This window comes from Penicillium robsamsonii (genome assembly GCF_028829455.1).
Source record: "Penicillium robsamsonii strain IBT 29466 chromosome Unknown utg000003l_segment0_segment0, whole genome shotgun sequence".
Lineage (NCBI taxonomy): Eukaryota > Fungi > Ascomycota > Eurotiomycetes > Eurotiales > Aspergillaceae > Penicillium > Penicillium robsamsonii.
Genome location: NW_026643221.1, coordinates 3,506,946 through 3,519,426, shown reverse-complemented (window position 1 = coordinate 3,519,426; position 12,481 = coordinate 3,506,946). Strand labels below are relative to the sequence as shown.

The window sequence follows — 12,481 nt, the reverse complement described above, 5'->3', positions numbered from 1 at the left end:
ATTGTTATTTGGTCTAATGTCCAAGGATGTGACTGGCAGTTTCCTTCGAAAGGCAGTTCACATGCCGATCTGTTCCGGAATGCTTTCCCCGCGACATGTTGCCAATCCACATAAATAAGGAGCTTAAATTCTGAACTGGAACGCGCTTTTTATAAGTGTCAATCTTAAATTGGGTTGCTATTGGATTACTTTTTGTGTATGGCTGTGGATAGTCCCTGAGTCCATTATGCCATCACGACATTCCTCCTTCCGCATGTGGTTCCTCAACGGAATCGTAACAGTCCTTTATACTTCTAACGTGATAGCTACGACGGATTCTTCGGCAGATCATTTCGACGTCTTGAAATATGTCGATCCTTTGATTGGTACCGCGAATGGAGGTTTGTCTTGAATATGATGCGCCTTTCTGCCAGCGAAGGCTGACGGCTCTTGTAGGCCATGTATTTGCTGGCGCGACTTTGCCATTTGGTAGGTCATGCCTATTCGGTGCTTTCATCCAGCAATATTAATAAATGCAGGTATGGCCAAAGCCGTTGCGGACACAACAGGCGAGAATCAGGCTGGCTTCGCTTTTGATACAAATGTTGTGACCGGGTTCTCACACATGCATGATTCTGGGACTGGCGGCGTAAGTTTTACAAACTATTAGAGAGCATACCATCTATCTGACTCGCGTCAAAGGCCCCATCAATGGGAAATTTCCCTATCTTCGCGCAAGCAAATTGCCCACACGACGATATTAACCAGTGCAAATGGCAACAATCGGACAGAGCATCTGTCTGGGAAAGAGAGTCCCCTAAAGCCCGCCCAGGATATTTCAGCATTTCATTGGCGAATGGTGTTCACGCGGAAATGACAGCCACAAATCGATCTGCTTTGTATCGGTTTACGTTCAATGAAAACTTCGGCCAGTCGCTCAGTCCTGTGATCCTGCTGGATTTGATGGATTTACCTCAAACTCGAACAAGTGGCAGTGCTGATGTGGACCGATCAACTGGGCGTCTCACTGGAAGTGGAACGTTCAGCCCGAGCTTCGGGGCTGGCAGTTACCAGTCATATGTATGTGTTGATTTCAAAGGAGCAGAGCTTCGCGACACAGGCACATGGGAGAAAAACCTACCAAACATTAACAAACGGACGCTGACACTCGGGTCTAACGCGCCATCAATTCTCTCGGCTGGTACATTTGCTAGATTCTACGCCCCCAAAGACAACAGTATTCTCGCTCGTGTTGGCGTTAGCTTCATAAGCGTTGACCAAGCTTGCTTGAACGCGGAGCGAGAGCAACCTGACTTTGACTTCGAGGGCACCGTTTCCGCTGCTGAATCTGCTTGGCGAAAGAAGTTGGATACCATCTCTGTAGATACAGATGGAGTTTCATCAAATCTACAAAAGGTCTTTTGGAGCGGGGCATACCGAACATTCATCAGCCCCCAAGACTATACCGGTGAAAACCCTCTTTGGGAAAGTGACGAGCCGTATTATGACAGCTACTATTGGTGAGCCAACTCTGCTTCGAAACAGATTACTAGGATACTAATAACATGGCTCAGTATATGGGACTCATTCCGTAGTATTCATCCAATGCTGACCCTGGTTGATCCTTTCTCGCAATCCCTCATGCTTCGCAGCTTGATCGATACCTACAGACACGAAGGATACCTGCCTGACTGTCGCATGTCGCTTTGCAAGGGATGGACGCAAGGCGGTTCCAATGCAGATGTGGTTATGGCAGATGCGTATCTGAAAAAGGTCCCGGGTATCGACTGGGACACTGCATATGAAGCTGTTGTCAAGGATGCAGAGGTAGAGCCCCAGGACTGGGATGTGGAAGGCCGCGGTGGCTTGCGGAGTTGGAAAAGCCTCGGCTATATTCCTTATGATGACTACGATCCTGATGGCCAAGGTCTACACACTCGGAGTATATCGCGGACAGTGGAGTATGCCTACAACGACTTTTGCATTGCCGAGATGGCACAGGGCATGGGCCACCAGGCTGACTATGAGAAATACACGAAACGATCTGAAAACTGGGTCCATATGTACAATCCTGACCAGAAGTCAAGCATCAAGGGAGTCGACACCAACTTCACTGGATTCCTGCAGCCTCGATACACAAATGGCACATGGGGCTACCAGGACCCGATCTTTTGTAGTCCACTTTTGAACTTCACCTCATGTTACCTCAATGCTGATGGCCACGAGACCTATGAAGGTAGCGCGTGGATGTATACCTTGTAAGTACTTATGCTTTATCCTGATTATATTCATACCTGACGCTTTATTTACAGCTATGCCCCCCACGACATGGGCTCTCTTATCAAGACACTTGGCGGTGCCGAATCCTTCACCTCTCGGCTAAGCTATCTCCATGACTCTGGCTTGCTCTACATGGGGGATGAACAGGCCTTCTTACTTGTTTATCAATTTCACTACTCGGGACGGCCAGGTCTCTCAGCAAAGCAGAGCCACTTCTATATTCCATCCCAATTCAACACGACAGTCAATGGCATCGCCGGTAACGACGATAGCGGAGCCATGGGCTCATTTGTTGTTCTGAGTATGATGGGTCTCTGGCCAGTGCCTGGTCAGGACGTATATCTGATCACTCCACCCTACTTCAAGGAAGTCAGCGTTCGAAATGCCCTCAATGGAAAGGTCGCCACTATCCGCAACATTAATTTCGATCCTAGTTACAAGTCCATCTATATTCAGAGTGCCAAGTGGAACGGCAAACCGTGGACAAAGAATTGGATCACCCATGACTTCTTCACTGACGGTGGTGTTCTTGAACTTGTGCTGGGACCTAAGGAGAGTGAGTGGGGAACTCGTATTCAGGATCTTCCTCCGAGTTTGAGTGATTATCATTGAATTCCTGATTGGTGATTAGGGAGCAACAGTGCCGAGATTTTGATAGTTCGAGATTATCATTACTGGACTACATACGTAACTTGAGCTTGGACAGCTTAGCCATAACTAGGCCTAATATGGACATTTGCTAACATTCTTCGCATTCGCACATCTTTGACTTTACATAAAGTAGTCCCTTGATCTATCAAATCACGAGGCAGCATCACTATTCCCTAAACCTAAGGCAAAGTGTATCCTCCATCAATAACGAGGTTTGCACCAGTCATGTAGCTAGACGCATCCGAGGCACAGAACACATATGCCTAGACAGAGTTGTCAGTTGATTTCTAGGAGGGCTAGATCTGTGGAATCTTACCCCCTTCAACTCGTAAGATTCGGCCATTCTCTTGGCAGGAATCAAATCGAACCACTTGTCGCGCCATTCCTTGGGAAACGTATCCAGAATCTCGGTAGCGATGTATCCAGGCGAGATGCAGTTGACTCGACAGTAGTCGACCCACTCGACAGACAAGCACTTGGCGAGCTGAACAACACCCGCCTTAGATGCATTGTACTATACAAGGATGAGCGACATTAAGAGGGATCATTTCTAATAGAGAAACATACCGCCGCTTGCTTCTGTGGGAGATTGACCAGAGTCGCACTGACAGAGGCCGTGAAGATAACATTTCCACGACCTTGTGCCTTGAATATCCGGCCAGCGGCTTGGGCAGAATAAAAAGCACCATCAAGATTGACCTTCATGATCTCGCTCCATTGGTCAGATGTGTAGTCTTCGGCGGCAGTGTTCGATGCAATGCCAGAGTTGACGACCATGATATCAAGTTGCCCAAAATCCTTCGCGATCTGCTGCACAACCCCCTCGATCTCAGACTGGATGGCTACATTGGCTTTGTACGCTGCTGCGCGTACGTTGTTAGTAGATGCAATCTCGGCTGCAATTGTCTCGGCTGTATTGGATGTGTGATAGATCAAGGCGACCTTTGCAATTTATTAGTTTGGGTTTTTTTTAGAGTATCAGGTAGTCTGGTTTACATTGGCACCGGCTTCAGCTAATCCTCTTGAGACTTCAAGACCGATTCCACGAGCGCCCCCTGTGATAGAGTGTTAGCAAGCCGCTTTTGATGCTTGGGAGATACCGTACCAGTCACAACTGCGACTTTGCCTGTGAGGTCGAAGGCCTTCATGACATGCTGATTTGGGGGCTGTGCGAGGACCATTTTGTATAGCTTGTTGCTTCTCGAGATAATAATATGAACACAATCAAAACTTCAACGGAGAAGTTGAATCTGAGACGTGTTCCCCTCTATCCCCCCGCATCGGGTCATCTCCGTGTTCTCCAATCATTGTGACTTCCTCCTGCAGCTCTTGCAGCCAAACATCGACCAGACCTTAAGGCAATTCCTGGCGAAAGCTATACCAGTCTGTTTCGCTCAATATTCAGTAAGGCCCTTAATTCTTCCGCTGTTGGTTCTCTTTTTTATTGCGTTGATGTGAATCGTTGGCACGGGTAGCTGCCATGGTTGGGTGGTAGGCATCGAGACGTCGGTTCACTTTCTTGAGTCCCTTGAACAGCTGCTTGTTCTCCCGCGTAAGCTCATAAGCCCAGAGGAGGGCGAGGGCTTCGTTGGAGTTGGTATTTTCCATTGTCAAAGATGAGGTCAGAGAGGCGGAGAGGAAGAGAAGGAAGCAGAGAGATGGTAGGATGGAGATTTTGAATACAAGAAAAAAAAATAGAATAGTCGGCCGCTTATACGGCCTTGTGATGTATTTTTGATGGTTTTTTTTTTAAGTCTCCTCAGATATTCCTATTAGATATACTGGGTATTGTCTCTTGTGAACTTTACATTATTCCGGTAAACCTACTGGTGAATTTATTAGCTTCACCATATATCTCTTGCAGCTTTGTAGATAACCGGGCTCATCAAGCAGAAGAAAATAATGCAAAGAAGCGCCAAACCTCGCGCGCTTTCATAGGTTTTTGTATCTCCGAATGTTATGAGCAACATAAAGTCTCAACCTGCCAGTTTCCCAGCTTGTCCCCTGCATCCTTCGGATTTCTCTCCTTACTCGCTATCGGGGGGAATTTCGTCCATGGAATCGTCCTCATCCTCAGTCTTGGCCTCGTTGGTCTGACCCTTTTCCTGATCCTTATCCTTGTCCTGGTCCGGGTCATCACTTTTGATGGATGCTTCCATTGCGTCAAGCTTCTTCTTCAGACGCTTGAACCTCATCATAGCGGCATTGGTCTTGATGCCAAAGTGCTTGGCGACGGCTGGGAAGTCAATCTGTGGGTTGGTATTAGCATAATTCATGGTGAGATGAATTCAAGTGAATCGAGAAAAACACTGACGTGAACACCCGAGACCTTGTGGCAGGTCCACAGGAATAAGATCTGTCGTTTCAAATCAGAGGACTCTTTGGGTTCTTTGGGCTTGGCTGGGCTTTTTCCAGCCTTCGTGGATTGCCTTGGAGCCATGTTTCTCGGGGAATGAAGGTGTAATAAGCAGGTGATTTCAAGTGCAAGACGTGAGCTCTTTGTGATAATTGACTGTTGTTTAGAAGAGGCAGAGAAGGAAGAAGCAAAGTGAGAGGTCGAGGACGAGCTTTTATAGTGGCACTTGATAGCAAACAACCAGCAAGAAAGCCTCACTCTCAACATATATGGACATTTGTATAATACGATGGTTACCTCAAGCAGCCCTAGCTGGTATGAAGGGCTTACGCTGCAATGTAATAGTGTGCATATTCATTCATTTTGATTCGAACAGCCTTTCCTCTTGTACATACATTAGTCTATCAAATTTGGGGTATATGACCATGATCAAAACAAAAAGCAATTTAGAAACGCTCGACTAGCGAGTAATCAAACACCTTATGTCTTCACAGACTCACTGTTCTTGACCGGATGTAAAAAGATAGGAGGAAGACAGAGTCGAGGGTTTTCCTTCTCCCACTGCACACAATTAGCACCAGAGTATGTCAAAGACCACAATAGTAAGAACCTACCTCTTTGGCGCTGTCATATCCCATCCAGGCTCTATATAGTCTCTCCGCAAATTTAGAATCAAACATAAACGTCGTGTTGTAGAGAATGTCATCATGTTTGGCCCAGCTCCAGATACTGTCAACCCCAGCGTTGACCTTGCCAGGCTCACCCGGGTTGGCGCGACGGTTCAATTCCTCAGGATCCCATATGGCATCATGGTACACCGGTTGAGGGACCTGGACCGCCTTGAAACCATAGTACAAAGCCCAGGATATAGGGGACATCTCGGATGCGAGACCAACCCCCAATTTCACCTTATCGTTATGCGTCAGACTGAGAAGTCGTGCCGAGATGCGCGACATTGCCACGACAGCTGCCCAGCGTGGAGTCTCTTGATCTTGAGGGAAATTGAAGACACGGTCACGGAAAGGCCAGCCCGTACCAACTGGGTTGAAATGGGGCAACCAGGTGATCAGATCGGCTTCTTCACCCACGCCCCAGGTCCCTGTCTCATTTGCTGGGTGTGGCACAGGAGGCATAATGGCTTGTCCTTTGATGTCAATGCCTTCTGCGGGCCGAGGGCCCCAAACAGTGCCGTTGTCATGGCCAAGCATTTCCTGGTCCACCTTCTTCGTGAACTCTTCCCAGGTGCCGTGGACAGCAGGAATATAGAAGTGGGAGTTACGCTCCCAGAGATACTTTCGTGGTTGTTGTTTCGCAAACTCTGTTGCCTTGTGCAAAAGGTCGTACATATGGCCGGTGTATCGCGAGTCCATCTCAAACTGCCAGATGTAGTCGTACTGAGGGTGTAGTCGTGAGAAGATCTGCGTGGGCTGGAAATATTGCAATATCGCTCTAAGAAAATGTCAGCAGGGTAGTCTATGCCCAAGGGCTTCGAACACATACACATGAACCTCAATCGCAGGATACCAATCGTTTAACATATCCGCGTTAAACCATACCGCCAGACTGCGCAGCTCCTGTGGCAAATATTTCTCTTCGAATTCCTTCCAGGCAGCGTGATCAGTCTTTTTAGGCAATTTCTCGCCCTGGCAGTCGATCATGAGAATAAGCTCATATTCCGCACCTGAGTAGAGTGCCAACTCCATAATCATCGATCGAATGTGATACAAGTCGTTCTCGGTGTATTTCATACCGAGCCAAGAGCGCAATATAACAGCTGTCCGGGATTGGATCTTGCTTGTTTCGTTCAAGGGCTCGCGAGGCTTTACATCCTTATCCAGTGACTTGTACAGAGCGACAATCCTCTCTTCAGATGGTTGCGTGCGATATCGATCGCTATTGCGCTGCAGACACTCAGATTGCAAATTAGCCCAGTCGACCTTCTTCCAGTCTATTTCGGCAGTCTTGTTGGAACCAGTTGTATTCTGCGAATCGTGGATTTGAGTGCTTTGATTGCCCTGGAGATAACCATATGCGCCATATCGGGAGTAGCGATCGGCACATAGACTCTTGTTCAAATTCCACGACTCATATGATCCAAAAATTGGTGTTGGAAAATCTAACCTCTGATTAGTTTTCTTTTGGCTCTTCAAATATTCCTCTTCGCACCTGAAGTATTCCAACGAAACCCGCTCATCATCATATCTTCATTTCTGCGGCTCAGGGTTTGCCCGCCGGGTCCAATACACGGCTGGTAAGAACCATTTGACGACGTCCCTTCCACACTATGATAGTGTGGATAGGGGTCGTTGATCACTTGAGACGAAATTCGAGATTGACTGGCATAATCTCTCGGGAACGGGTCAATAGATTGTTCTGTAGGAGAGTCTTCTGTAGGGGGCGTAGGGGGTGCTGTCGGGGGTGCTGTCGGGGGTGCTGTCGGGGGTGCTGTCGGGGGTGCTGTCGGGGGAGGGCTGATACAAATCAGAATGGGCCAATAAGAGAGGAGAAACGAGGGATCTTTTACTTTGATAGCTTCACCCGCAATGGAACTACTAGAGTGTCTCTGGAATAAGGAATAATCAAAAAGATCACCAGACATAGAGCGGCGACAGCAAACCAACGCCTTGAAGAAGCGAAAAACCACCTCGCCACGGAGGAATCCATTAGAAGCTAGAAACTGCAAAGTTCAAACATTTAATCTGGGGGCCTCTCATGTTTTGTATTGATTCTTGATGTCTAGCGGCTTGGCTCGGCTTCATTTCTGTCTGTTTGGCCAATAGAGGGCAAGGCACGGGGACTGCCGAGAGACCCAGGAAAACGAATACTCAAGATTGATACTATTTCTATATTCAGCTAGAAAGTCCTTTAGGGCTTGTTTGTTATTCAAAGTTGAAGCATCAGCATTGTTTTCGGTTCTTAGCGGGATCCGGATCCTCCGGGATCTGTCTTTGTGATCTTTGTAGCCCTACGTCTTAGAGAATCCAGATCAGAATATGTACTCTTGGGGATATCGCTATGTACTCAAATAATACGGACAAAAACACAGCTCCAATATAAACCCGTGACAACAATATATCAAACAGGCATTCCAATATGGTTACACGTATTTCTTCCTGGGATTTCAGTCCGTCCCAGCTCGTCGACCCCATCCACTGAAGAATCCCCCGCCATTGTTGCTGGGAGGTGTCCCCAGTGTCTTCGGACCTTCAGTGGCAGATTTATTCGCCAAGCTGATCCGCGACTGCGATAGTCCAACAAAGGAATGGCGGTTCTCAGAATTTGCCTGGGTCTTAATCATTTTCCGCAATGAGTCCAACTTGCCCTTTACTTCCTCAAGTTCTTGTCTAGCAACCGCTTCTGCCGTCTTGGCAGTAACCAACTCCATGAGCAACGCGTCGTCAGGAGGAGGCTTATTACTCTCCATCGACAAGACTCTCTGCAGACCCAGGCTGCTTGTCCGTTTGTTGTATGTGGGGCTTTTTGTCGAGTTGGTGCGGGCTAGCTTGAACTCGCGCAGACCACTAGTGGGAGACTGAGACTCCCCAGAGTCAACCGCAGAAGAAGACGTTGTGTCTAGCGGCGTTTCGGATATAGGAGTTTTGAGGTTACGCAGCTCCCGATTCATGCGCTCGAGCCGCTGTCGGTCGCGATGGCCGTCTTGAATGCGGCCCCGGGCTTCCCGTAATTGCTCCTTGAGGGACGAGTTCTCCTGTTCGAAATCGTCGATGCGCCGGGTGAGGTTCAAGCAACGACCGGCTTCCACCTCGTGCATTTCCTTCCATCGAGCAACATCGTCATTGAGTTGGAGCTTGGTTTGGGCGATTGACACACGCTTTGGTTTGACCGATTCGAAACGTGTGTGCGCTTTGGTTATTAATTCGGTCGGTTGTGTCTCAGTCGGCTGTTCTCTGATTTGGTTCAACATCTCCTTGGCCAGAGTATGGTCTTCCTCCCGCTCCTCCCTCTCCTGCTGCAGCTCACGTGTGAGATTAGCTTGTTGGCGCTGGAGATCGCTAAGCGCCATCAAGAGTTCTTCAATCTGCGTATGGAGGTCGCGATCTTTGTGATGCGAAGACATGTTGGATTTAACGCGCGATTTTTGACTATCGGCGCTAGCCGTACCCGCTGATAGCTCAGTGGCAGTGGTACTTGCGTCGGAAGTGGTTTCGATAGAGTTGAGAGTGGAAGTCAGACTCTGCTTGGAGGTAGAGCGACGAATTGTACTGTTCTGACGTGACGGGCTAGTATTTGGATTGAGTGACTTGATGGAGTTGTGGGAATTCGACGAGCCAGCCCATAGTCGCCCGAGGAAGCCAGAGGCCGTTGCCTGCAGCTGCGGGGACGGCCCCGTCGGTGAGCCTTTAGATTGGTGGTAGCTGGCTTCAAGGGTTCGAAGACTCTCGTTCGTGACGAGAGAGGTGAGAGACACGAAATCATTAACAAGATCATCAGCATTGAAGGCGTATCTGAATATCAAGGGTTAGCGGTGTTCTTTGTTTCCAAGACTCGCTTTGTGCGGTGCCAAAAACTCACGTGTCCCACAAGCTTCGAGATAATAACAGTTGCATCACATCTTCAAATTCGCTGCAAGCCAAAATTCTCTTCTCGTTGCGCTGCATCAGGGAAAGTGCAACTCGCATCAAAGTCTCGCATGCGCCTTCCAAAAAAATAACATCGTAAATTCGGAGAAGCATCGGCAGCGGGCATGCCACCGCAAAGAATGATAAGAACCACTGCGATACGTAGACCGGCTCAACGTGCAGTGCTTCCAGATGTTGGAACAGGACCGGCCTGTGACGTGCTAGAAGATTCTGGAACTGATAAACATGAAGATGGAGACCCGAGAGGTCTGGAAGATAGCAACTTCGGAGGTTGTAATGATCCATGAGGCTACAGTACGTGACACATTAGTATATATTTCCCAAGTTATATCATCGTCTAAGGAGACTTACCGGACAAGAACACAAAAGGCTTCAGCATCTGACATGTGCATGAGCAGAGGGCCTACCACAAATCCAAGGCCTTGGCAGTAGCCAATCTTAGTATCGTAAAGACTGAAGCATCGCAATACTCGGCCGAGCATTTGTTGGCCCTCGCCGTTCGGGTCGCGGAACATTTCAACATTGGGAAAGCTGCGACCAATGTCCTTTCCAATCAACCCATCATATGGACTACTTTCGCCCGAAAGTCTCTGGAATTCATTCAACAGATTAGGATCGCGTGCGCCCGCTAGGCTAGGCCACACCACCCCTCGCAGTGGCGGAGGCACACCTCCTTGGATCTTATTCGAGGTCAGTGTCGGCAAGCGATGGGCAGTCTGGTGGTAATCGGCAACAAGCGCAGCCCAGAACTCTAGTTCGGTCATGGGAGGAGGGGGTAGCTGGGAGTATCGCAGCTCTGCCCGAGTGGGATCCTTAATGAGTCGTTTGATCTGGTGTAGAGACTCGGAGCGGGATTGCCGCTGGTGTATCTTGCCATCCGGAACTTCTGTTATCCCAGATTTGGGATTGGTCGCCAAAGCGTTGTTTTCTTGTTCGAGTCGAGCGAGGAGTAGGGCTGTAGACTAAAATTAGGTTAAGAATGTTAGTGCCCATTCCAGAATTCTGTGACAGCTTGTCACACTTACTTCATCAGACCCCTCCCCACGCGGTTCTCGTTCTTCTGTCTTATCAAGATTCTCCCAATCCGCCTCATTGTCAAACATTTCGCCTGTCTGCCTCCCCCTGTCCACGCCTGGGGTTTCGGGAGTGGGGGTGGTTCTCGCCGCGTCCTGTAGTGGCACCGGTCCAAAGGAGTCCTCACTCTCCTTCTCAAGATGGCTCATCTCCACTGGAGTTGGAGGGATGTCCAGAGTGCGCCAATCCGGTTGGGTGTGCTCTGAACTTGACTGGTTATCGGATAACGCGACGGTGACCATGGAGTCATGGTTAAGCGCGTGAGCGCTGGGAGATGCTGACTCGAAACCTTCCATCGTGACACGATATGGAAATAGAGGAATGGTGTTTGGAAGGGCGCAGACGCGTTATTGTTGACAATCTTGATATCGGAGGATAGCAGGGGGTATTTCAGGCGGGTTTCAACTGCATAATGCACACACACACACACACAATTCCAAGTATTCAAGAAAACCCAATTCTTTCCTGCAGAAGTGGACCTGGATATCTAGACTTGTATCCAGTACAAGGAGGAAAGGCTGGAGGAAAAAAAGGGAGTCAGGAGAGATCCCACTTTTGTTAGCCCCCCTTTAGCTTTCCCCTCGTGGAGTCTCGGCCCCGTCGATCCTCCTCATACACCGACTGTTTGACCATTGAAATAGATATATTATGAATTGTTAGAAGAAATATATTGTATAACTATTGTATCAGATTAGTGTTAATTTCATAGACGTTTGCCCAAGGTTCCCCCACAGTAACCGAATTGGTATCGGAGGGTTTTCGAGTATATTAATATTACATAGTGCTAGTATGCTTGAAGTCATGATGAGCACTAATGTACGAATATGTACGGAGCACACTCCGTACATACGTCTCGAGTCCCGTCATCTCAACTGCATATTGCCTGCAGGTACAGACTAAGTACGGAGTACTCCATACTATTTGGAAGATTAAAGGTCCAAGGGGCACCGTTATTGTACGGCCTTGTATTTTAAATACACCCACAGGTCCACCTGTAACACTTTTGTAGTTTCCATTGGCAGATACTTTATATGTGGCTGAATTGATTGGTGCCATCCTGGGCATATATTGAAATACCATTACCACCCCCTGGCTTGTCCGTTTCACCTCAATATTGAGGCTGGCCAACGCTGTGCTTAAACCATACATTGGTTCCACTGACTCAAAAGGATTATATACAGATTTGATGTCTACCTATATTACTCCGTATAAGGTTCTGTACCACTGGGGCTCACCCCATTGATCCACAGAGTATAGTCCATGCGGTCCGCCTGTCAATGGGAGGGTTTGACTATATATTCTAGTTACTAGGCGTTTGGTTTATTTTCTGCGATAACTGCATCGTATATTTTTGAAGTGGCTTGATGGCTCCATATCTATATGAACCCCAATACCTATATATATCCGCTAGAAAGCAGATTGGGACAATGCATAGTGCCATGCATCACAGCGTGTGACTTTATTTCAATCAATGGCTAACTATTACCACAATCATTCATTAACTACCTAACTGTTAATACTATCAATGAATACACTGTAC

General features: G+C 48.1%; 6 protein-coding genes across 6 annotated transcripts; 1 reads left to right on the top strand and 5 right to left on the bottom strand.

Moving 5' to 3' along the window:
- Positions 1-226: 226 nt before the first annotated feature.
- Positions 227-2,871, top strand: N7447_006050 (glycoside hydrolase family 92 protein; the record flags this gene model as incomplete). The annotated part of the gene is made up of 6 exons (XM_057230312.1): positions 227-380; positions 436-468; positions 519-628; positions 682-1,499; positions 1,554-2,237; positions 2,292-2,871. 6 exons carry the CDS (start codon positions 227-229, stop codon positions 2,869-2,871), a joined length of 2,379 nt encoding a protein of 792 aa, XP_057085402.1.
- A 218-nt stretch (positions 2,872-3,089) lies between these two features.
- N7447_006049 (SDR family oxidoreductase) lies at positions 3,090-4,091 on the bottom strand (the record flags this gene model as incomplete). Its single annotated transcript, XM_057230311.1, has 5 exons — positions 3,090-3,173; positions 3,227-3,424; positions 3,478-3,852; positions 3,907-3,965; positions 4,016-4,091. The coding sequence occupies 5 exons, from the start codon at positions 4,089-4,091 to the stop codon at positions 3,090-3,092; spliced, it is 792 nt and encodes a 263-aa protein (XP_057085401.1).
- Positions 4,092-4,323: 232 nt separating this feature from the next.
- N7447_006048 (uncharacterized protein) lies at positions 4,324-4,518 on the bottom strand (the record flags this gene model as incomplete). Its single annotated transcript, XM_057230310.1, has 1 exon — positions 4,324-4,518. One exon carries the CDS (start codon positions 4,516-4,518, stop codon positions 4,324-4,326), a length of 195 nt encoding a protein of 64 aa, XP_057085400.1.
- A 419-nt stretch (positions 4,519-4,937) lies between these two features.
- On the bottom strand, positions 4,938-5,186 carry N7447_006047 (uncharacterized protein; the record flags this gene model as incomplete). The annotated part of the gene is made up of 1 exon (XM_057230309.1): positions 4,938-5,186. One exon carries the CDS (start codon positions 5,184-5,186, stop codon positions 4,938-4,940), a length of 249 nt encoding a protein of 82 aa, XP_057085399.1.
- Positions 5,187-5,746: 560 nt separating this feature from the next.
- On the bottom strand, positions 5,747-7,865 carry N7447_006046 (DUF3405 domain-containing protein; the record flags this gene model as incomplete). The annotated part of the gene is made up of 4 exons (XM_057230308.1): positions 5,747-5,827; positions 5,881-6,715; positions 6,767-7,382; positions 7,433-7,865. The coding sequence occupies 4 exons, from the start codon at positions 7,863-7,865 to the stop codon at positions 5,747-5,749; spliced, it is 1,965 nt and encodes a 654-aa protein (XP_057085398.1).
- Positions 7,866-8,387: 522 nt separating this feature from the next.
- N7447_006045 (putative GTPase activating protein (Evi5)) lies at positions 8,388-11,237 on the bottom strand (the record flags this gene model as incomplete). Its single annotated transcript, XM_057230307.1, has 4 exons — positions 8,388-9,732; positions 9,800-10,156; positions 10,219-10,829; positions 10,893-11,237. 4 exons carry the CDS (start codon positions 11,235-11,237, stop codon positions 8,388-8,390), a joined length of 2,658 nt encoding a protein of 885 aa, XP_057085397.1.
- Between the last annotated feature and the right edge of the window lie 1,244 nt (positions 11,238-12,481).